Source organism: Lactuca saligna, chromosome 8 (assembly GCF_052625555.1).
Source record: "Lactuca saligna cultivar CGN05327 chromosome 8, ASM5262555v1, whole genome shotgun sequence".
Classification (NCBI taxonomy): domain Eukaryota; kingdom Viridiplantae; phylum Streptophyta; class Magnoliopsida; order Asterales; family Asteraceae; genus Lactuca; species Lactuca saligna.
The window spans coordinates 47,381,794-47,407,440 of NC_136424.1; the positions used below are offsets into that span (position 1 = coordinate 47,381,794).

Here is a 25,647-nt window from a genome sequence, read left to right on the forward strand (position 1 = left end):
GTCAGCAGTAGTTCCGGACTTCTATCCGATGCATTAGTTCACTGTGCTTGATGTCTTTGTGATTCAAACATGTCTTTGTGTTATGTGTTCCGGACTTCGGTTCGATGCAGTATAGTATATGTGTTTGTGTTAGTAGTTATGATTATGTCATACTATGTTCAGTCAGTTTCCAGACTTCAGTCTGATGCAGTTTCCGGACCTCGGTCCGATGCAGAGGGAAAGGCCTTGGTTAGTGTCCAGACTTTGGTCCGATGCAGTTTTTGGACTTTGGTCCGATGCAGTTTCCGGATTTCGGTCCGATGCAGTGGGCAAGGGCCAGTATGTGCTCTGTATGTTATTGTATGGTATGTGGTAGATTTGGGGGGGGGGGGGAGGGGATCTCACTAAGATTTGTGTTTACAATTTTCAGTTTTGGTTTCAGGTACTTCCGCTAGCAAGGGGAAGAGCTCGGGTTGATGGCATGGCACACACCACAGTTATAGTTTTATCCTGGAAGTTTTGTTCAGATGCTTCGATATGATATTAACTGAAATTTTGATTTGATACATTTATTATGGCATTTTGAGACATACGATGCATGGTTATATTATATAACATTCGTTGTTGTGGATTTTTAATAATGTTAAAACAAAAAAAATTTGGGTTGTATTTTTGGTATGTTTCAAGTTGGTATCAGAGCCTTGGTTTGAGGGATTCGGGCACACTCTCGGCTGTGTCTGAACTCAAACTAAGGAATTGGTATATGGTTTTCAAAAGAAAAACATTTTCGAAAGAAACTTTTGAAAAAGAAACTTAAAAAGAAAAGAGTTTTTGGAAAAAGCAAAGAAAAAGGTGTGGTGCATGCGATCAGCCGAGCTCAAGTAAGTACTCCCAAACTACCCATACAAGTTTATATTATGATTATCAGTATCAGTTTCAGTAGAACAACATGTTATAATAGGACTAAGGATCTAGGAGGATGCCTTATGTGTCTGCTATATGTGTTCTAGCTTTATTATAATTACATGCTAGTATTGAATAGACAGTAGTAGGATAACCTGTTTAGGTTATGCATGATAGTATGAGCTCAACATTGTATGCTAGTATAGTTTCTCGTTATGAGGATAGATTTGCTTGAGTAGTTTCCTGTGTCTAAATGCTTCTTGCTTTGTGCCTTGCGGGACTCTGAGTGATGGGAGTTAGCCCTTTGGTGAATATGTCACGTCATATGTGATCAAGGTTGAATAATCTCAGAGTGTTGGGTTTGGCCCCATTGCGCAGCTCTCATCTAAGTCTAACCATTGTAGGGACGAGTCTTTTACTCAAAGGATTATCTGAGCCTCATCACATGTGATGGTATTCAGGTGATGGCTAGTTAGCATTACAAGGAGGCCTTCAACAGCTGAGGATTGGTTTGGGTGGAGTCAGAGATTTCCCTAGGGCAAGCCTAGGATGAGAGTAGCAGAGATCAGTAGCAGTAGAAGTGACTTGGTAGAAATCAAGGCAGTTCTTAAGGAAAGTACAAATAGATGTGGAAGGTAGTATGGGCCCGTACTAATGAAAGCATAGGATCCAAACTTGAATCGAGGAAGGCTGAGATGAGACCAGGAAACTTGTAGTAGTAGCGATCCCTCGAGATATATCAGTGCTTCTGACGTTTGTTATGATGTGTTTTCACAATGGTGGTTTTACGCCCTAGGCCAACAGTCAGCAGTTCAGGAGCCGCCGAGGGATCAGGATCAGGCTCGGGGGCCGAGAATCTTGATGAGCAGACCAAAGAGTTCCTCACCTCAGAGGTTACTTGCACCATACTTGAGTAGACTCCTGTGGTCTTCGGTTCGATCAAGGAGGGTATTCTAGAGCTGATGGACGAGAGGTTGAGCACATTCCGTGCTGATGTGGCGCCCATGATGGGGTCGCACACACTCACCTTCATGGAGTTCTGGGCTTGTGGAGCTCCAGACTACCATGGGGCGCGGGACCCCATAGCGATTACTAGGTGGTTGGCAGATGTCACCAATGCTTTCCGCACCAGTAGATGTCCCGAGGGAGATAAGGCCAGACTAGCATCCTGTCTTCTGAAGGACAGGGCACGAGATTGGTGGGAGGAGATCGGGCATGTCATTAGAGATGACGTAACACTTGATGCGATGACATGGGCTAATTTTACTACCAGGTCAGATCCGAGTTTGCACCGATTATTAAGGTGTAGTAGTTAGCTAGGGAGTTCCAGGATCTCACTCAGACTACAGAGACAGTGGCAGAGATTACCGTCAAGTTCAAGGAGAGGGATCTTCTCTTTCCTCAGTACGCAGGTGATGAGGAAATGAAGAAGGCCCGTTATCATGAGATGTTGTGGAGTGATATCCGCCAGTTTGTGAGCCGGTCCATCTGTAAAGCGCTAAATGATATGATTGCGAGGGCTAGTGAGAGAGATATAGATTTGGAGATGGAGAAGAAGAGGAAGCCAGAGGTGGCATCTGGCACAGGGAGTTCGGGCAAAAATCCCAAGGTATCGGATCACAGATCTAGAGGATAGCAGAGCCATGGTCGGTGTGGCAAGTGTGGGAGATTGCACGATGGGGCGTGCAAAGCAGGGAGTCCCAGTTGCTACAAGTACGGCCGGACCGGGCATATGAGCAAAGATTGTATAGGTACTCCCACTTCCACCACAACATCTGCTCTTATTTGCTTCCATTGCAATCAGAGGGGACATAAAAAGTCTCAGTGTCCGAGTTTGTCAGCAGCAGGGAAGGTGGCGGCAGCTGCCCCTGCTACATTGAGGATTACAGATGGCCGACAAGGCCAGGGTGAGGCGCCAGTGGCACGAGCGACTCCTGATGTGGTGATGGGTATGTATATTCTTCTTATCTCTTTATTGATATTGATTATTTCTCATGGTTACATGTTTTCATATAGGGTCGTTCTTAGTGAACGACATTTCAGCTACAATATTGTTTGACTCGGGGGCTACCCGATCATTTGTTTCACTTGTGCTTAGCAAGAGGTTTAGTAGAGCTCCTAGGGAGTTGGATTGTCCACTTGAGGTTGAGATAGCAGATGACAGGACCGTCAGGGTTGCGAGAGTACATAGGGGGTGTTCACTGCAGTTATTTGACGAGCAACTTTCATTGGACTTAGTTCCTATTCCCCTGTGAGGGAATAAGGTTATAGTGGGTATGGATGGGCTTAGCCCCAATGGGGCAGTGATTGATTGCAAGCTGCAGTTAGTAAGGGTTCGCACTCCCGGTGGGGGAAAGTTAGTGATTCAGAGTGAAAGGCCACAACGCGGACTAGTCCTTTGTTCAACGGCGAGAGCGAGGCGCTACGTTCAGCAGGGTTGCGTAGGGTACATTGCCTATGTTATAGATGCCCGTGAAAAGGGTAAGGCGACAATTGACGATGTAACAGTAGCGCGAGAGTATCTGGATTTTTTCCTAGTGGATTTACCTGGGATACCTCCGGAAAGACAGGTTGAGTTTCGGATTGACCTGGTTCCAGGTGCGGCTCCAATAGCCAATGCACTATATCGATTGGCTCCTCCATAGATGTAGGAGTTGTCTACGCAGTTGCAGGAGCTGCTAGACGAGGGTTTCATCTGGCCGAGTAGTTCACCATGGGTAGCCCCGATCCTATTTGTAAGGAAGAAGGATGGGTCGCACCGTATGTGCATAAATTACCAGGAGATAAATAAGGTAACGGTGAAGAATCGTTACCCACTCCTGAGGATAGATGACTTGTTTGACCAACTTCATGGAGCATCTTGGTTCTCTAAGATTGATCTACGGTCAGGTTATCACCAGATACGGGTCAGGGATATGGATGTGCAGAAAACTGCTTTTAGGACCCGTTATGGTCATTATGAGTTTGTGGTGATGCCGTTAGGGCTCACCAACGCTCCAGCCGTGTTCATGGATCTCATGAACTGTGTATGCAGACCGATGTTGGATCGGCCGATGATAGTGTTCATTGATGACATCTTAGTTTATTCTAAGACCCAGGAGCAACACAAGGAGCACCTGAGAGAGGTGCTAGAGACACTGAGGAGGGAGAGACTTTTTGCGAAGTTCTCCAAGTGCGAGTTCCGGTTGTGCGAGGTGTAGTTCCTTGGACACCTCGTCAACCAGAAGGGCATACTAGTAGATCCAACTAAGATAGAGGCTGTGATGCAGTGGGAGGTCCCGAGGTCTCCATTTGAGATTTGGAGCTTCCTAGGGCTGACAAGGTACTACAGGAGATTCATCCAGGATTTCTACAAGATATCAGTTCCACTCACCCGACTGACCAAGAAGTCGGTGGTGTTTCATTGGGGGCCTGAGCAACAGGCAACATTTGAGACCCTCAGACAGAGATTGTGTGAGGCGCCGATTCTTACCCTGATAGAGGGAGTATAGGATTTTGTAGTCTACTATGATGCTTCGATCACATGTATGGGAGCGGTTTTGATGCAGCGAGGCCATGTGATAGCTTACGCCTCTAGACAGTTAAAGCCTCACGAGGCTAACTATCCGACGCACGATTTAGAGCTGGGGGCAGTGGTGTTCACCCTCAAGATTTGGAGACATTAACTTTATGGGGTCCGTTGTACCATTTACACGGATCACAAGAGTTTGAGGTAACTCATGGATTAGCCGAATCTGAACATGAGGCAGCGCCGATGGTTAGACGTGCTAAAGGATTATGACTGTGAGATCCTTTATCATCCAGGAAAGGACAACGTAGTGGATGACGCCCTGAGCCGCAAGGTGGTAGCAACCCCGATCAGGTATATATGTCTGAGGATGAAAATGATTACTCCATTGTTGGAGCAGATTAGAGAGGCTCAAGTTGAGGGCCTAAAGGAGGAGAGGAAGAAGTGTGAGAGGATTGTCGGCCGAGTACCTTCCTTTGGCTATGACAGTCGAGGATTGTTGAACCTTCATGGGAGAGTTTGGGTACCGTACTGGGGAGGAATACGGCAGGTGTTGATGGATGAGGCTCACAAGTCTCGGTTTTCTATCCACCCAGGGGCGACGAAGATGTACAGAGATCTCCGACCTGACTATTGGTGGCCCTGCATGAAGCGGGACGTAGCTTGGTATGTGGAGAGATGCCCAACCTGCAGGAAGGTCAAGGCGGAACATTAGAGACCCCACGACAAGATGCAACCGCTAGACATTCCCATGTTTAAATAGGAGGATATAACTATGGATTTCATCACTAAGCTTCCCAAGACCGCACATGGAGTTGATCCGATTTGGGTCATAGTGGATCGGCTGACCAAGAGCGCACATTTCATACCGATTCAGGAGAGCATAACGGCCAAGAAGCTAGCCGATATTTATGTGCGCGAGGTAGTGGCATGACATAGAGTGCTTGTATCAGTAGTATCAGATCGAGGCATCCGGATCACTTCCAGGTTTGGGAAGCGGTTTCATGATGAGATGGGGAATCATCTTCACTTCAGCACCGCTTTCCACCCTAAAACAGATGTGCATAACGAGAGGAAAATTCAGACTCTCGAGGACATGCTTCAGGCATGTGTTCTAGATTTTGGTGGCAGTTGGGATACGTATCTTCCATTAGTGGAATTTACGTATAACAACAGTTACCACGCCAGCATTGACTGCCCTCCTTTCGAGATGCTTTATTGGAGGAAGTGTAGGACCCCGATTTGTTGGGGTGAGATTGGTCAGAGAGTCACTGGGAGTACGGAGGTGGTACTCAAAACCATAGAGTTGATCCAGCAGGTCCGTAGCGGAATGTAGACTGCGCAAAGTCACCAGAAGAGTTACACCGACATGAGGCATTCAGACTTGGAGTTTCAGGTAAGCGATATGGTCCTCCTGAAGGTATCACCCTGGAAGGGTGTCATCACATTCCGGAAGCGGGGTGAGCTGGGCCCCAGATTCATTGGTTCGTTTAGGGTTTTGTCTCGATTGGGCCGGGTTGCTTACCGTTTGGAAGTTCCAGCAGAGCTCAACCAGATCCACTACACTTTTCATGTATCTCAGTTGCGAAAGTGTTTGGTGGAAGAGTCAGCAGTTGTACCATTAGAGGATATTCATGTTGATAGATGCTTGAATTACATCGAGAGACCCATTGTGATCTTGGATCGGAAGACGAAGGCCTTGAGGAACTAGGTAGTTCAGCTACTAAAGGTGCAGTGGCAACACCGGAAGGGTTCAGAGTGGACATGGGAGTCTAAGGAGGAGATGCGGGAGCATTATCTAGAGTTGTTTTCAGTTTCAGTAGCAGCAGACTTCGAGGATGAAGTCTGATTCAAGTGGGGGTGATGTAGCGCCTGTAGATCCGGGCTAGTCAATTTAGAGACGATAAGTGTCAAAAATGACTTTTTGAAGGAAGATTATTTAGAATGAGTAATATTAACTAAGTTTTAGTATATGTTACAAGGATTCCGTGCATTTAAAGAATGCCGAAATCCGAGTTATAACAAAGAAGTTATGACCCGTCGAAGTTTCGCGACAGAATCGACATGACGGTGAATGACGTTAAAAGTGAATTTATGTTAGAGCAATATTTAGCCTTAGCGATCTAAACAAAAGTTGTAGAATACGTTAAACTAAAAGCATGCATAAAAAGAACGCCCAAATCTGACTTTGTATGAGGAAGTTATGATTTTTCCGAAGTTTCGACTTAGCAGTATGCAGTTCGAATACTCGATTTGAGATCGAGTGATTTTTAAACGAAACAATCTAAATGAGAATCGAATATCTCATCTATATTAGTGAAACGATAAAAAGATAGGTGGAAACGAACGTCAGATGAATAAGTTATGAATTTATAACGGAGTTTTCCTGTCCCGGCCTACTAAAAATACTATAAAAGTAATATATTTATAAGATATTAAAAATAAAGTCAAAATTAGCCAATGGAGTCTAAACGAGAGTTGTAGAGAATATTTCCACCTACGCGTCGATATAAAGAACGTCGAAAACAGAGTTTATATGCGAAAGTTATGAATTTCTGAAGTTCGAGGCGTGAAACCCCAAAACTATCAGCCACCACGACATGGTAAAAGTGCCACGACGTGGCAGGAGCTATGGAGTTTGTCAGACCCACTTGCAATGACGCATTCAGTGACGACCCAGCCACCACGATGTGGTAAACCGTACCACGGCATGGCAAGGGAAATTTTTTCCCTATAAATAGATTTGAAGGGTCAGCCGAGTTTGGGGTTGCTCCAACTCCTCTCTCTTACTCCCGATACCCTCCATTGTCATCTCAAAGTACCCCCGAAGCCCCGGTTTCATCCCGATACCCAAATCAAGTCCCAAAGCCCGAAGATCCCGAGAAGTGAGATTCCCGAGCCGAAGCCTGCCCGCGATAAGCCCGGTTTTTGTGAAGATCTTCCAGATCTACTGAGGAATACTATATCTACAAGCCATAGTGCTGTCCGATCATATTCTGATCAAGTGAGTGTGTGATCACTTTCTTCTAACACATAAATATAAAGTATTTGTTATGAAATACGTGCTATGTGTATAATATAAAGTTGTTTATATGTGTGGGTGTATAGTCCTTTTCATAAACACGATATTAATACAAGTATTGTTTGAATGTATTAAGTATATGCTTTGGGTGAGTGTGTAGTCACTCTCTTCTAACACATAAATATGAAGTATTTTCTATGAAATACATGCTATGTGTTTATATATTGTTGTTTATTTGAGATAAGTGTGGAATGGATGTTTTATATAGTTTTTTTTTTAGCTGAGTTAAACTGTATATGTATTTTATATCTACAAATATGTTGGGTAGAACATGGGTAGATGAGATAGTTGGTATGTGATAAAATGATGAGGTATAAAAGATGATTAAGCATAATATTGGTAGATGCATCAAATAGAGAATGACATAATGCTAGCAGATGCGCTTAAGCATAATATTGGTAGATACACCAAATAGAGAATGACTTAATGCTAGCAGATGCGCTTAAGCATAATATTGGTAGATGCACCAAATAGAGAATGACATAATACTAGTAGATGCACTTAAGCATAATATTGGTATATGAACCTAAAAGAAAATGTCATAATGCTAGCAGATGCGCTTAGGAATAATATTGATAGAGACACCAAATAGGGAATGTCATAATACTAGCAGATGCGCTTAAGGATAATATTGGTAGATGCGCATAATAGTGAATGTCGTAATCCTGGCAGAGGCGCTTAAAGGATAATGTTAGCAGATGCGCCTTCTATAGCAATGGAAGTTTTTGCTAATTCCTTAGGTCAATCCTTAGGAATGAATGAAGGAAGGATAGTTGATTAATAGGGTAAAACCTTGAGAAATAAAGAAGATAATGGGGATTGGTAATTGGGTTGGTTGTTTGATGATCGAATATAATTATTATATTATTGTGGGTCGAAAACCCTATATGCTCACCAGGCTCCCAAGCTTGACCCACTCAGTTTTCTTTGCATTACAGGTAATGGCACAAGAGTATAAGTTGGTGGACTTGACGAGAGATTTTGGATTATAGATCAGTAGTTATAAATAATTGTTGTAAGGTCTATTTTATATTGTTTATGCTTTTGGTCTATATCGGAACATGACATCCCAAGATTTTGTTATTTAATGAAAATAAATTTCTTTAAAGAAATGCTTTGATAAATTCTTATCATATTTTGTTTTGGGAACAAATTCCGCAACCATTTTCATTAAACGAATACTCTGATTTATAAAACAAAGCATAAACAAATCAGTCTTTTCTGGCCGTGAAATTGGGGATGTCACAGGTGAATTGTAATGTCCATCTCCCGAGGTAATAATTATTTAATTTTTCTTAAATTATAGTTGGGCCAAGTCTTGGGCCACCCATAAGACGTACTCGGGGCGTAGCGGACCGCGGTTGGAATCGGGGACACGCACACTTACGTGCAGCGTAAGTGAGCAGATCAGAAAACCCTAATTTAAGGGTTTGAGACCTATATAAACCCCATTGTAGCCTCCCTCTGGATTATTACCAGTCTCCTCACCCCCCAAGAAAACCCTAGCACGTCCTTACTCTCTCTTTTGTGTGATTTTGCTCTTTGTGAGAGTTTTTAGTGAGGAAGAAGTTGTGAAGAAGGAAAGCAAAGGATGGAGAGGAAGCTTGAGCTCAGAGATCTAGACTAGACTCACTCTTTGTCACCAAAAGAAGGTATAAAGCACTAAAATTTCTTCCTCATATGCTAGATCTAGAGTTATTAAAGTTTTGGACATCCTTAGGTCCAAAGGTTGGACCTTGATCATGAAAATTCGTTTTTGAGCTTGGGATTGCCATCCTTTTGGCTCAAAACACCTTCTTAGCAATAAAGTTTCGATCTTTGAGGTTTGCATGAGGCCATGCATGAGATCTAGCCATTTCTATGGAGTTAGGATATTGCTTTTTAAAGTCTGAGCCTCTTTGAGCCATCCAAGCCATCAAGCAAGCAACTTTATGGCTTAGGACATAGAATAAGACGTGGATATGTAATTGTAGCTTCTAAATCGATGGATTAAGCACTTAATAGGAAGTTGGCTTAACAGGGTTGTACGATGGGCATACAAGGAGGTATGCACGATGTACAAGCCAGTAGCCGGTACGCTCAGCGTCCCTAGAGGTACGCCCCGCGTACACTGCCAGATTGGGCTTTGAGTAATTGGGCCTCGGTGTGGGATGTGATTTGGAGTTAGAGTCTTTGGGCCTCAAGGGCCATTAGGAGTCAGTGAATATGGGCCAAGTATAGGTGTTGGGCATAGGGTAAGGCACAATAAAGGGATTTGGGCCCAATATAGAAATTGGTTCATTAGTGGGCCTTTAGGGGGGTTATTGATGGGCATAGAAGAAATTAAGGGTTTGGGCCAATGTTTGTAACCCACATGATAGTAGGGGTAAAATGGTCATTTTACACTGAGATTAGTTATCAATATTTGATTTATTGTTTATGGAATTTTTAGCCGGGGAGCTTCGGAGCAGCAGTCAGACAGTTTCAGATTTAGCACCTCAGCAGCCAGCGTTACGAGGTGAGTCTTCCTTCCAGTAGGAACGGGTCTACGACCACAATGCCGGCCCGTTTAGTCAGCAGTAGTTCCAGACTTCGGTCTGATGCAGTAGTTCATTGTGCTTGATGTTTTTGTGATTCAAACATGTCTTTGTGTTATGTGTTCTAGACTTCGGTCCGATGCAGTGTGTAGTATATATGTTTATGCTAGTAGTTATGATTATGTCATACTATGTTCAGTCAGTTTCCGGACTTCGGTCCGATGCAGAGGAGGACCTAGTTAGTTTCCGGACTTCATTCCGATGCAGTTTCTGAACTTCAGTCCGATGCAGTTTCTGGATTTTGATCTGATGCAGTGGGCAAGGTCCAGTATGTGCTCTATATGTTATTGTATGGTATGTGGTAGATTGGCGGGGGGGGGGGGGGGGGGGGGGGGAGGAGCTCACTAAGCTTCGTGCTTACAGTTTTCAGTTTTGGTTTCACGTACTTCCGCTGGCAAGGGGAAGAGCTCGGGTTGATATGGCACATACCACAGTTAAAGTTTTATCCTGGGAGTTTTGTTCAGATGTTTCGATATGATATTAACTGCAGTTTTGATTTGATACATTTATTATGACATTTTGAGACATACGATACATGATTTTATTAGATAACATTCGATGTTGTGGGTTTTTAATAATGTTAAAACAAAAATTTTTGGGTTGTATTTTTGGGATGTTTCAAATATTTTATAAAAAAAAATTATTTGTAAAATAAAGTTTTCATGAGTGTAGGTGCATAGCACAGTTTAAAAAAGATGGCTAGATGGAGACAAGTTTATAATATCATTAATGGAGGAATTGGTAAACTTAGCTCTTAAAGGAAAAGCAGATTTACTTGAAAAAAGATTATTCTAAACTTGCTACCCTTATGAATCAAAACTTTGATCTACGGTGGTAAAACAAGAAATAGCGATGTACTTTCATTGATTTGTTTATTATTGCATCATATTTTCATTTCTTCGTATTACAACATTATACTTTGAAAAACAAAAATCTATCTAATTATAATTTATAGCAATAGGGAAATCTCCATAAGAATCCTTATATTTTGGCCTCATAAGTAAATGTTTGTTGAAACCAAAACTGTATGCTTGAAAGTTTATATCACTGATCTGTGTATGTAAATATTGTTATATGTATCATTTTTTTTGTGCATGCTTCATGTTCCCTTTAATATGTTATATTGGACTCGGATAAAATTGTTAAATTGTCATCAACACTCTAAAGGGATAACCGGATAAGCAACAAAGTTTCGATTTGTGTTTCGATAATGATAGTCGACTATCAAATAAAACATTCAATGTTGTGTATAAACAGGTTTTTAGAAATTTATAAAACTTTGTATACTTCTATTATTTTTATATATTTCAGTTTTTGTTTTTATTTATTTTTATATTGCATTCTATAAAATTATAATTTTCTAGCATATCTACATATACAAAATGGCATTTAAATATTCAAACCAATATCATTTTCCAATTTCAGCCAATAAATATGTCATTGTGATATTACTGACAAAACATATATATTTATTATTTATTAAAATTTTTATTATCATTTCTCAATAATTAAGTTATAACTTAATTCAATTTATTTTAAAATTATTCATCCGTGGTGCCCACGGGTTATAACCTAGTGCGCACACACACACACACACACATATATATATATATATATATATATATATATATATATATATATATATATATATATATATATATATATATATATATATATATATATATATATATTAGTGAAGTTTAAAGTTTCAAAAGCTATTAAAGATTTTGAGAATTAATCCTATTGAATTAAAAGCACGTATTTATACAAATTCTCTTGCTTCAAATCAACAACAGAAATATATGTGTGAATTTCTATTTAGAATCCATTTCAAAGTTAGAATTGAACGAGGGTGTTTAAAATAGAGTTGTACTTCTAAAATTTTAACTTGGAATGATGTTAGATTATTTACACACTTTTTTGTATTTTAGGAATTTTTGGTATATTTTAGAAGTTGCTAAATTTGGAGAAACCTAAAGTGCATATAACCAGGAAACTTGAAGGGTTGTATTAGAACTACTAGAAGGCCTATATGATTGATCACCTTTCTCTTGCTAGGAGTCGTCTCTTTTAGCTCTCTATATTCTTTCAATAAGCGCAAAATTGGGGTTTATACACTTGAGATTGTTGCATAGAGTTGTTCTAGATTATAGAACTTGATTGTAGATAGTAGATCAATTTTCTTGAGTAACCTTATTTAAAATGATAAAGAAGTTTTAACTTATAACGGTGTCAAAACGAAGTTTTTAAAAAAATATTTGGATTAGCTTATCTGATATCAAAACATTATAAGTTTATAAATCATTTGTGTTTGGCAAAATGAAAAAAATAAAATAAAGATTTCCAAGAAATATTGGACCGATATAAGTTATAAGGGTTTTAATAAGTTAGGGATGACTAACTTATCAAAAATAACTTATCTTCGGTCTCACACAGCTATAAATAGTTTTTAAAAAACAGTCTATTCAAATATTTATTTTAACTTATACTAGTATAGAATAGGTAACAAGTTAAAAAAAAACTTATTTTTTAAAAATAAGCAAACACCCTCTAAAAAGAGTAAAATTTCTCACCTAACTCTTGTAGTTCGAATTCAAGGGTTATTATAGTATACCATGGGTTTAAAAAATTACCCTGTGGTTTTCTACATTCAAGCATATATTATAGTATACCATGGGTTTAAAAAATTACCCTATGGTTTTCTACATTCAAGCATAGATAATAAAATTAATATTTTACTTTTTAAACAATCATTGTAATTTCATTTTATGAAGATAGAAAAACTTTGTTTTTGAAAATACAATAATGATTTAACGAAGTTCAACAAAATTTCGTTATAGAGTTATATTTTGCTTCTAGGGTATTAAATGTTAGGGTCGATAATCACTCATGTGCATATAATGTCCTAAATAGGAAACCAAACAAGTGTATACTAACGTTTACCCATATCAACAATTTGCTTACATCCACACATGTCACTAGGAGTTTGTTATGTGATACTTGACTTATCCGGTAAAAAGTATAATGAAAAACGCTTGTATTTTAAAAATTTGTAAAAACTAATAAAAATGAACAAAATAAGGCAACCATGAAATTATATTGACAAGGATTAAAGATCGGTCTCTATTCAAATTGGCATCCAACATTAAGCGGGTGGTCGGGATTGTTTATTTTAAGGCTTAAAGAACAATATACTTTTTTTTTATAAGGGTTAATACCAAAAAGTATCAAAAAATAATCATCGATAACTCTTAGTTTTCATTTTAAGTCACTTATTTTCTTATTATGCTCGATATGTCATTAATTATTTTTCACGTTTCATTTATAGCATTAAAATTTATTTTTAGGATATGTAGTCTCCATTTTGATTATTATCGAGTCTTGATAGGTTGTAGTTAGGATAAAACTATTATTTGGATATAAATGAAGAAACATATTGAATGAAACGTTGGATACCACAAAAGTGTTGAAGACCACTTTATTAAGTTTAAATCAACTCTATGGTGTAACAAAATTAAAACTTAAAAAAAAAAAAAAAAAAAAAAAAAAAGGAAAAAGAAAACTTTATTAACGTATTGAGTGAAATTAAAAGATAAATGACTTTAAAAACAAATTGAGAGTTACTGGTGACCATTTTGTACAATTAACAATTTGTATAAAAGTGTTTATCAACTTATCAAAACAAAGTAAGTAAGTATATATATATATATATATATATATATATATATATATATATATATATATATATATATATATATATATATATATATATATATATATATATATATATATATATATATATATATATATGTGGTTAGTTTAATGTGAGACGATCTAATTTTGTGAGATCGTGAGACACATTTTTTTATTTTTTATTTTTATTTTTTTTAGTTAATTCAAGTTCCAAAAATAATATTTAAAAAAAGAATTTTTGGATTTTTCCATTTATTTTGTATTTTAAAATTATTTTTTAGAATATGTACAGTTTAATATTCTCTTAAAATATTTCATGTATTTTTCAAAAAAAATGGATTTTATTTTTATTTTTTTTAGTTAGTTCAAGTTCCGAAAATAATATTTAAAAAAAGAATTTTTAGATTTTTCCATTTATTTTGTATTTTAAATTATTTTTTAAAATATGTTAGTGTAATATTCTATTAGAATATTTCACGTATTTTTTTAAAAAAACGGGATTTTTTTATTTTTATTTTATTTTTATTTTTTTTAAGTTAATTCAAGTTCAAAAAATAATATTTAAAAAAAAAAGAATTTTTAGATTTTTCCATTTATTTTGGTCTTTCAATTTTAAAATTATTTTTAGATTTGGTCTTACAAAATTAGAATGGTTTCAAATGAACCTGAACTTATATATATATATATATATATATATATATATATATATATATATATATATATATATATATATATATATATATATATATATATATATATATATATATATATATATATATTCTAACTAATTATTATGTGGATGTAGGAATGATTATGGGCCATTTATTTTATTTATTTTAAGAAAGTGATTAATATATATTATTAAATATAATTGAAAATTCTTATTTATTTTCATTTTAAGGGTATTTTAGTCAATTAATACAAATTTAAAAAAAGAAAATTACAAATTTTAGGAAATAACTAATTCTCTAAATTTTAAAACTCAGATTTTTTGGATAATAAATATATTAATTTAGACATTCTGAAAGAATGTTTTTATCATTATCTTGAAAAAACCATTAAATTCTGACAGAATACTATACACATATATTATCAAGATTAATAATTTTTAATGAATACAAATTTTATATGAAAAGATTTTTAATAGCTTAAAATCATTAATTACATTCATTCTTAACAAATACAAATATGAACATAAATGACATTGATTCTGAAAGAATACAGTTAATAATGGTAAACAATTACATTTATTCTAAAAGAATAAAACTAAGAATGATTAAAAATAAAATAAAAACATATTCTTATAGATCATTGTTTACTTATGGACAACTGAATGTATATTCATACATATTCTTATAGAATAATAGTTTATACATTTTAATACAACTATACATATTCTAATAGAATATATTGCTAATCCATTCTAAACAAATTACATTTTATAAAAATGGCCTTATGCTTAGAGTTGCAGATGGAGCTGAACTCAAGTATGGAAAATCCTTAGGAAAAGCTTGAAAAATCTGAAAACATGAAAAAACAAATACATATTAGATCCAATGAAATCTCGCATATCAGAAAGTTTGTTATAGAATAGTTTTGTTGCACACTTGCTACTAGTATCACACCAATTTGTATACAGTACATATGTAATCTAAATTATTGAAATCCAGAAAAAAAAAAAAAAAAAAAAAAAAAAGCTAAATCGCAGTAATCAAACTGTACACCCCAATCCAGGCATGACTTAAAACCCTTGAAGAAACTCCATTTTTAGCATATTGGTCCCTTAAGTACGATGGGCATACTTATGAGTACGCTTAATGTACTTCACATGGGTGATCACGGAGAGGCAACACATACGCTGGGCGTACCAGAATTACGATGGGCGTACGTACCGAATGACCAAACCCTAATTTTCGACATAAGACCTATATAAACACCCTTAACTCACTTGAGCCTCACCCTCATCAGCCCCTTTCACCTTCAAACGTCTCTGGAAACCCTAATATCAATTGTGAGTGTATTTTGAGCTTTAAGAGTGCATTTGTGGCCCTTTTAGTGTTCATTCAAGAAGAAGAGGTTGGCAAACAAGCTTGGAGTGGCCTTGGACTTCAAGAATCTGAATATATTTGACCTTGAGGAGCTTCTGGAGCATGGGAGGTTACAGACTGTTAGTAGAGCAGCTTTAGCATTCAATAGACAAATGTGAGTCTCCTCACCATACCAATGGGTCGAAGGCACCAAGGCTGGCCCATTAATTGTTACGTATATACTATTTGGATTATGTGATATGTCATCCACTAGTTGTTTCTATGTATCTTGTATGGAAGACCTAGGGGGGGGGGGGGGGTTCTCGAGGCACTTAGGTATAAGACCGTGGAGGGTTTCCACAGCATCCTAGGTCAAAGACCTCGGGGGGTTCCCGATGCACTTAGGTGTAAGACCTTGGAGGGTTTCCATGGCATCCTAGGTCAAAGACCTTAGGGGGGTTCCCGAGGTATTGGGCTAAGACCATGTGGGGGTTCTCATGACACCCGAAGTAAGACACTGGAGGGTTTCCAGGGCTTCCTTATATGTTGGTATGCATGGTTTATGTGATATGTATAATTGCTTTAGCTGGTATGATATGTTGTATGTGGTTTGCATGTGGATATGCTCTAGGGAACTCATTAAGCTTTCAGCTTACCATTTTTGGATTTGTTTCAGGTACATCTGAGCCCAAGGGCAAAGGCAAGGCGCGATGACACGACGTGCACTCTCCCTCTCATTGATATGCTATGGGATTTGAAAACAATTGTTTTGGGATTTCATGGTTTGTGTAAATGTGTTTGGTTAATTAAAAATGAAAATTTTCTTCGAAAATTTTGGTCGTTACACAAACAGAAACAACTTGTGTTCTTCCTCCCTCCATGGAACCCTATTTTTTCGATTATTATAGAATCAAATATTATGAAATATTAAAATTGCTCGCAATAAGAACAATCAATTTCCAACTTCAGAGATGCAAAATCGTAATCCTTCACTAACCATAGGAGAATCTAATACAAACGCTAACTCGATCAAATGTGAAAAAGAAATGCAGAAACGAATAAACAATAGATAAACCGAATATGTTAGAGATATTGAAAAATCGAGATCTAACATCGTTTGCGCTCTCGTCCACCATTGGATTGGTTGCGGACAACATCATCAGCGGAGGTGTAACCTCTGGTGCCCGAATTTTTTTTAAGAATGAGAAGGCGAAGGCAATGGTGACGATTAGCTGTTTCCGGACGCCTCTTGACTGGTCTGGTAGCAAAACACGTAGGAGAGGGGAAACGAGGAAGACAATAGTGGAGGCATCGGTCGGATGAATGGCACTGCTCGAGTCGGCTTTAGGGTTTAATAGGTAAATAGAAAACTTATCCTAAAATAAAGGGATATCAATGAGTAATTTTGGATATTAGTTAATATATATGTGTAATATTACTAATTTGCCCTTATTAATTTATTTAATTATTTATTTTATTTTTAAATTTTGATTGGTCCATAATCATTCTATATCCACACAATAATTAGTTAGAACACTTGAACCTCTCTCTCTCGCTCGCTCTCGCTCTCTCTCTCTCTCTCTCTCTCTCTATATATATATATATATATATATATATATATATATATATATATGTATATATATATATATATGTATATAGTGGTTCAAATGAGAACAAAAAAATGTTAAGAACCGTAAGAACCTCTAACTTTAGATGTTTATAAAGGGTTTAGGGTAACCCTAAACCCTAAACCATAAACCCTAACCCTTAAACCCCAAACTCTAAATCCTAAACCCTAAACTCTTTATAAACATCTAAAATTAGAGGTTCTTACGGTTCTTAACTTTTTTTTTGTTCTCATTTGAATATATATATATATATATATATATATATATATATATATATATATATATATATATATATATATATATATATATATATATATTTTAATTTCATCCACACATTAAAAAATGCTTATATGGTACCAATGCATAAAAAGTTAATAAATATCTTAAAGAAGAAATACCAAACACACTAAAAATATTGATATATGCATTTATGAATACAATTTTGATGATCATGTAAATGGAATTGTCCCTATCGAACATGATAGCTAAAGTTTTCATATATCCAATACATTATTTTAGCCTCTATAAAAACAAAAGCATGATTTCCTACCCAAAGGAAGGGGACATGATTTGGTTGTTTCAAAGTGTACACAAAATTTGGAAAATAATATTACAACATATATAATAGTGGCTAAAAAGTACTCAAACCAATGACAAGTCTCACTTACTTAATATGAGTAATAGTCCTTGGTTTTGTCTTTCCAAATTGTAACGATACATATAGATCGTTGAAAAAAACTTCCTCAAGGGACCTCTTACAATTGTCGAGCAAAGCATTTTGCTCAATATGCTTGTGAGTATGAAATATCAACACTAAACTGGTTATTAAGAGTCCATATGATCTTCTTTCCCCATAACATGTTGCGTGTATTATATTCTTTATGAATTGGCCTAAAACTTTATTTTTGGTTTGGAGATGATGAGGACACGTGTGTGTCCTTGCATAAGTGTGCTCGTTAACTGACCTTCGATCTTCAAAAGGTTTATTATTTTTCATCTCTCGTATCCCTAATACACGATTTTGTGATTATTTCTAAAAAATAATATCTTTCACAAATCTCATACCTATAGGTTAAGATCCACGCAATTATTTAACTTCACATTAATTAATTTTTTTTCTTTTATGTATAATTGGTAATCAAATCATTAAACTGATTTATGAAGAAAAAACAAATCACCCAAAGTATATTCACCATATTGAATCAGATATTGACGATTTTTATTGCCATATCCAATACACGGCTTTGTGAGATAACATGATATTTAACATTAATTTTAATATTTTGATTAATAGTGGTTCGTTTTAAAACCTTTTTATTTACTTATACAACAACCACCATTATTTTAGGAAACCTCAAAATAATATAAATTAAAACAAAATTCTAAATCCAATATAAATTATATATTTTTTATATATGAAATCAAACAAAATAAAAAATAAATCAAATCTAATCCCCTCAGTGAGCTTACGTTATATTTGGTTGCTTCAATTTGGCCATTTATGCCGACTTTCTTCTCACTAATGTACTTTATTTATTATAAATTATAAGTAATAACATGACAATGTACTTGTGTTTTTTTTCTTTTTTCCTGCATTAATGAATAATTGAAGTGGGAAAACAGTTAATATTTCAGAAAAAAAGATTTTTTATTTTATAAGATCTGGATTTCTTTAAGTCATATAACATATATTTCTACTTACAATATCAACAAGATTTCAGCTACCAACAATTATGAGAGATTTACCACAAAAAAAAAAATGAGACAAAATTGACCATAACTACTAAGACTATTGTTGTGCATAGAAGATGAGTAACCTGACTTATGTTTGACCATTTTGTCCCTTTTTTATCAGCAAAATTGACAAAAATGCCCATTGTGAAGCTATCAAAGTTGTGAGTTTTGCTGGAGGGATTTCCGATTCTGGTTTCCTCAGTCTACAATATTTGCTCCTATAAACTGCAAAAAGGACTCTGAAAATGAATTTTTAATCATTAAAAAACATTAGGGAACGAAATCATATGACAAAAATAAAGATTCAGAAAATTACTTACATTTGATATTTTCCAATTATAATGAAGAACACAACTTTATTTCAGCAAATGTCAACAATAGACAAATCTTTCAAAGTTAGGGAGAACAATTGTCCCTTGCTACCTCTGTTTTCAAAGAAACAAAAATAAAGATTCAGAAAAACAAATGAAGTGAGATTTCTTGGAAAATGTTTTAAAAAAACCCTAATTCCAATTCATGGATTTTGGACATCAAAGAAATGTACCTTCTTGGTCTCAGAAACTCTATATAGATCAGCATGTATCTCAGTCAACCACAAACCAGGAAACAGTGTCTGAAATAATATCAATGGAAATACAAGTTAATAAGAATCAGAACAGGTTTTACAAGTATTCGAGCTGTTTGATGCTTATACATGAATTATAAGTTAATCGTATTCAATTGATAGTTACAAGATTATGTGAATAAGATAATAGTGTGCCTTGATGTGATCTTGTTATGAATTTCTTCAGATAGAATCTTTAACTTTGTTAGGTTAGGTAATCTCCTTTCCCTAACTTCTATCATTCAGCATTCTAATTTAATATGGGATATAAGTACGATTTGAATGCTGATATCAACATAATAGAGAATTGTTGGCAAATGAATTATGCGATCTAACAAAAAATTAGATCACAGCTACGTTGTGTATCAAATCCGTATAAACATGAGTAAAATCCAGATTACTATGATTTATTTCCATAAGTATTAGATCGTAAATTATATGAAACAGGTACTTACATCCAGTTGATTTTGTACGATCTTAGGTCGCTTCTTAGGCTTCCGTGGCAGTCGCCGTTCCCCCATGTCCTCGAAGTCCTTCTCCATCTCCCGACGTGAAAGCGGAACAGAAAACTTTGGTCTAGCCTTTTCTCTCCTCTCAATTCCCTCAGCGCCACCGCATCCGCCGCTATTATCTACACCCGAAGACGAAGGTCGTTTGAATTGTTCCTCCTCATCAAGCTCTTTCTTAAAATTGAGTATTATCTTCTCCCAATTCGCCTCCATGTCTCCATCTTTAGCTTTTAATTTAAGTACCAACGCATCAACCACCGCCTGAGACGGTGGCCAAATTTCTAATTGCTCATCTACCGCCAAGTTACCGGCGACTTCAATTGAATTCGAATTATTCGCAGTGCATTTGGAAAGATTCGGTTGGGTTGTAAGCTTCGAAGAAGAAATGGTGGAATTGCTGGACGAGTTGGATTTCTCCAGCATTATTATGAATCGAATCAGATTTGATTGGATTGATTGGATTTCAAGGTTTTTGATTCTTGGTTGATGCGAAATTTGTCCCGGAGCTTTCCAGCTAGGTTTTCCGGCGAAAAGGATATTTGGGAGCCCAACCAAGACTATAAAGCCCAGCTAATAACTTACTCATCACAAAATAATATTTTTTTTCCCCAAATGAAATAGTTTAATGCTCTTTAAAGAGGAAATTACAAATTTAGTCCCTGAACTATCCCTCATTATGCAAATTTAAGTTTCTTACAATTGAATCTTGAGTAAACATAAAGGAATGGTCCATGTATTTATATATCATTGTTAGGTTCAATCTAAATTTAGGAATTTCTTTTGAAAGGGGTCCACATTGACATGTATGATTCTAAATCTGGTCTCACCATTTTAATACCAATTTAGTTTTATTAAGTCATTGTTAAATGACAAAACTGCATAAATGGTCCCTGTGATATGTCGAAAATTGCTACTTTGATCCAAAAAGGTTTTGACTAACACCACAGGTCCAAAATTTTCATTTTGTTGCAAGTTTGGTCCAATCTGTTTTGAATTTTTATAAAATGATGATTTTACCCTTTGTATTTTCATTATTTATTTATTTTTTAAATTACAAAAACTAAAAAAGGGAAAAAAAATCTAGTTGTATTATCACCCCCACCCCATATTTTTATCTCTCCCATTTAGAAAAAGGAAACACCACCGGATTCTGGTGGCTGCCGGAGCACTGTCGTCCGACCACTAAAACCACCGTCGACGTTGGAACGCTAGAACTATCCAGCGCCGACTTCGCCAGAGAAAAAAAAACTGAGATCTGAACCTCCAAAGACCATCATTCTTCTTTCTTTCTGCTGCTACGATGGCCATCTCTCTCCCTTCTACTGTTATGAACCACTTGTCGGACCATCCAAATCACTACCGATGACGAAGATCTAAACATCTCGCCGCCTCGACGGAGATCTAGATTTGCTGGTTGTTCGACAAGAAAAAGAGAGAGAAAGAGGGTGAAAACATATATGAAAACTTAGGGTTTCGTAAAACTATAAGGGTGGCGACGCTAGGGCTTTTGCTATGTAGACACCACGTTGGAGAAGAAGAGAGACGAGCAGCTTGATGGTTCCGATGTCTGAAACTAGAGTTTTATCGAGCCACAGACGTCATCGTCATCGCCGATGACGAACAGATCGAAGGCGTCGTCAGATGAGAAGATAAAAGACAAAGGCGATGATGGTTCCGACGAAAAGCAAATAGAAAGAGGGAGAGATTGAGTCCGGTTTCCGACAGATCTACTTCGTCCTTAGGAGGGTTTCTTGTTCACCGGAAAAACAATTTCTCATATTTTGCAATTAATTTCTCGATTTCTGGCAAACCCGACTCAATTCATCTATCTTCTGAGTTCGTCCTTCGCCCTTTGCCCCTTTCTCAGATCTATGGCACCAGAAACCCTAGCCTCAAATATCGAAACCCGCTTCATCGGAAGCCTCCATCGCCGGTGGTGGTGGCTGGTGGTGAAGGATATGAGCAACTTTTTGTGTGAAAGGGGAGAGAGAGAGAGAGAGAGAGAGAGTTTGCATTTAATTTTTTTTTGTTATAAAAAATATAAAAATAAAATAAAAAAAGGAAAATTTTCTTTTTTATTTTTCTTTTAATCAGAAAAAATCTTTAAATAATAAAAAACTGAAAAAGGAAAAAGCAAGGGTAAATTTATCATTATAAAAAAGTTCATAGCAAATTGGACCAAACTCGCAACAAAATGAAATGTTTGGATCTCTGGTGCTAGTCCAAACATTTCTGGACCAAATTAACAATTTTGAGCAAACCACATGGACCATTTTATCATTTTATCTCTACTTTATATCTTAGCTATTTTATTGCTATTAAATATGTTACAATACGTTTTTAAGTGTTATTTTTTTTTAAATATTAAATCAATTTAGATTATTATTCTTTACCTATTATAGTCTTCGATCATTTTGTAAATATATTTTGTCAATAATAATCAAACACGACATCTTTTTTCTTGTTTTGAAAAAAAATCAAATCTTAATGTCGAAAAATTATCAATAACACTACAAACATCAACATAAAAAATAGAAAAATTATGAGCCAAAACAAAAAATTTGCTAAATGTGATGGTGTTTAATTTATTGAAAAAAATAGAAGTTAAAGGGTTTTTTTCGGAAAAACAATTGTGTGAAGCCAGCGGTTAAACTTATTAAAATGGTCAAATGGAAGCATATGAAAATACATAAAAGTTTTGTAGAAAAATAAAATAAGTTGAGGTTGAATTCGGAAGAAAAACCAATATATAGGATCTTTTATATAATTAATCCAAAGTAATATATTATTATAATCGGTAAATGATCTTTGATTCCATCGTTACCTTGAACGACAATGTTATAAAGGTCAATGGTTGCTAATTTACTCAATCTCTCTTAGGATAAAAAAAATGGAAACAGTGGGTAAAGTTGTAATCGCCATTGTTATAGCTGTGATAATAAGCCGAGGATGGAAAGTACTGAACTGGATATGGTTGAAGCCGAAGAAGCTAGAGAAGTGGCTGAGAGATGAAGGGTATAAAGGTAATTCATACAAGCTTCTAATGGGTGACATGATTGAGCTTGGAAAGATGATGAATTTAGCGAAAAAAGATCCAATTCCAATCACCCATGATATCCTTCCACACATTCTGCCCTTCGATCACAAGATCATCTCCACATATGGTATTAGTTAATTTCTTCTATCTTTTTCTCCATTATAATATTTTAATTATTCACATCTATCAAAATAATCACAAAAAACTTAAACTTTAAACAACTGATTATCAGATTCTTTGATGTTGAGCATGATGTCACACATGACATCATCATATTTGTATATATATATATATATATATATATATATATATATATATATGTTGGAAAAAAATAAATTTTATATGTATATATCTATTCGAGGTTTTTTTATGTTTAGATTTACTAGCTTAAATCTTTTAATTTAAACAAAAACTCTAAATTCCAAACTTGACAAGTTACTTTTGTCCAACATTATATACAAACAAAATTACAAATTTCATCTTACAATAACAATATCAGTATCAGTATCAGATCAGTATCAATATCAGTATCGGTATAAGGTCAAACTTTATTGTTAATGATTTGATAGGTGAAAAATCATTTCTATGGTTGGGGCCAAACCCAAGGATGTATATTAGGGATCCAGAGTTGATAAAGGAGATTTTATTAAGACCAAACGAATTCCAAAAGCCACATCCTGAGCCATTTCGAGATAGCATCGTTGGTGGGCTTCTTATCACCGAGGGTCATAAATGGAGCAAACATCGGAAAATAATCAATCCAGCTTTCAATCTTCAAAATCTCAAGGTAGGTGTATATAACTATATATCTTTCTTTTTAGATCATTTTGATGTGCAAAATCTAAATCGATGGATTGATTATTGATATATATATCTGCATGTAGACCGTGTTCTCGGTTATCTGCTCGAGTTGTAGTGATATGGTGAATCAATGGGAGCATCTAACAATGGAAACAGGTTCGACTGAAGTTGACGTATGGCCATATATAGATAATTTAGCAGGTGATGTGATTTCGAGAACAGCATTCGGGAGCTCTTATGAAGAAGGAAGGAAGATTTTCCGAATCCAGAAGGAACAAATCGAGCTTGTATTCAAAATGTTGTTTATACTTTATCTTCCCGGACGAAGGTAATTAATTAACAGCAATGGTGATCTATGATCTAGTAATGTGAATCATAATTCATGAATATCCATGTTCAGTTAATTCGTTTTGAAATTTAGGTTCATACCCACGAAAGCGAACAGGAAGTATAAAGAAAACATTAAAGAGCTTCACGTTGTGCTTAGTGGTATCATTAACAAGAGGAAGAAAGCGATTGAGATTGGAGAAGGTAGCTGCGATGACTTACTTGGAATTCTGCTAGAATCAAACGCGAAAGAAATTGAAGAATTTGGAGTCGGATTGAGTATGGAAGAAGTGATGGAAGAATGTAAACTATTTTACATCGCTAGATCTGAAACAACTTCGAATCTAATCGTTTGGACGATGGTTTGTTTAAGTTTGCATCAAGAATGGCAAATCAAAGCTCGAGAAGAGATCCTGCAAGTTTTCGGCACAGGAGAACTTGATTTCGAAGGTCTAAAGAATCTCAAAACCCTAACGATGATTCTCTACGAGGTTCTTAGGTTATACCCACCAGTAATCATGACAATTCGTTCGACTATCAAGGAAACGAAGCTAGGGAACATGATGATACCTCCCGGTGTGCTATTGGCGTTAGCAATGATATATATTCATCATGATCGGAAAGTATGGGGGGATGATGCGACGGAGTTCAGACCGGAGAGATTTTCCGATGGGGTCGCGATTGCAACAAAGGGGAAAGGGTTTTTCCCGTTTTCAAGTGGTCCTCGTGTTTGTATTGGGCAGAATTTTGCTATGACGGAAGCAAGAGCAGCCATGGCGATGATTCTCCGGCGATTCTGTTTTGAGCTTTCGCCGACTTATAAACATTCCCCGTTCCCGGTGTTCACAATGCCACCGCAGTTTGGTGCTAATATGATTCTTCGGAACCTCTCGTAGCTTGAATTTTGTAGACTACAAATTTGCAAAACATTCATAAATAAGTTGCATTATTAAATGAGATTTTCTAAAGTTAATCATAATAATTATTATAATTAAATGTTAATCACATTAATTATAAGAAATATTATCATAATTAAATATAAAATTCATTAATAATCTCTATAATTAATGTATTTCACATTTAATTATAGTAATAATTATGATTAATTAATACTTATTATATGGATCCTTAGGGCACATATTAGAAAATCCCTTATTAAATTACAAAAAAGGATAACGAGTTTTAAATTTACTTTGATTTTGCTCTTAAATCTTTTATTATTATTTATTTATCATTAAA

The 25,647-nt window shown here is 35.8% G+C and overlaps 2 protein-coding genes across 4 annotated transcripts; one reads left to right on the forward strand and one right to left on the reverse strand.

Moving 5' to 3' along the window:
• Positions 1–15,140: 15,140 nt before the first annotated feature.
• LOC145013229 (uncharacterized) lies at positions 15,141–20,855 on the reverse strand. Of its 3 annotated transcripts, XM_078972037.1 has the most exons (5): positions 20,190–20,855; positions 19,675–19,743; positions 19,451–19,555; positions 19,214–19,369; positions 15,141–15,261 (listed from the first exon to the last, which is right to left on the reverse strand). In XM_078972037.1, exons 1-3 carry the CDS (start codon positions 20,664–20,666, stop codon positions 19,550–19,552), a joined length of 552 nt encoding a protein of 183 aa, XP_078828163.1. In that variant the 5' UTR covers positions 20,667–20,855; the 3' UTR covers positions 15,141–15,261; positions 19,214–19,369; positions 19,451–19,549. The 3 variants fall into 3 exon arrangements, with proteins under 3 accessions (XP_078828163.1, XP_078828164.1, XP_078828162.1); XM_078972038.1 differs by lacking the exon at positions 15,141–15,261 and having other exon boundaries at positions 19,033–19,355; XM_078972036.1 differs by lacking the exon at positions 15,141–15,261 and having other exon boundaries at positions 19,033–19,369.
• Positions 20,856–23,094: 2,239 nt separating this feature from the next.
• LOC145013244 (cytochrome P450 CYP72A219-like) lies at positions 23,095–25,361 on the forward strand. Its single transcript, XM_078972052.1, has 4 exons — positions 23,095–23,407; positions 23,850–24,067; positions 24,165–24,409; positions 24,503–25,361. Exons 1-4 carry the CDS (start codon positions 23,134–23,136, stop codon positions 25,302–25,304), a joined length of 1,539 nt encoding a protein of 512 aa, XP_078828178.1. The 5' UTR covers positions 23,095–23,133; the 3' UTR covers positions 25,305–25,361.
• The last annotated feature ends 286 nt before the right edge of the window (positions 25,362–25,647 follow it).

Bases quoted from the DNA above. Each gene is read 5' to 3' on its own strand.
- LOC145013229 (XM_078972037.1), bottom strand. From the start codon at position 20,666: ATGCTGGAGAAATCCAACTCGTCCAGCAATTCCACCATTTCTTCTTCG. The intron at 19,744-20,189 runs GTAAGTACCTGT...ATATTATTTCAG, and splicing joins TCGTACAAAATCAACTGGAT to ACACTGTTTCCTGGTTTGTG.
- LOC145013244 (XM_078972052.1), top strand. From the start codon at position 23,134: ATGGAAACAGTGGGTAAAGTTGTAATCGCCATTGTTATAGCTGTGATA. The intron at 23,408-23,849 runs GTATTAGTTAAT...ATGATTTGATAG, and splicing joins CAAGATCATCTCCACATATG to GTGAAAAATCATTTCTATGG. The intron at 24,068-24,164 runs GTAGGTGTATAT...ATCTGCATGTAG, and splicing joins TCAATCTTCAAAATCTCAAG to ACCGTGTTCTCGGTTATCTG.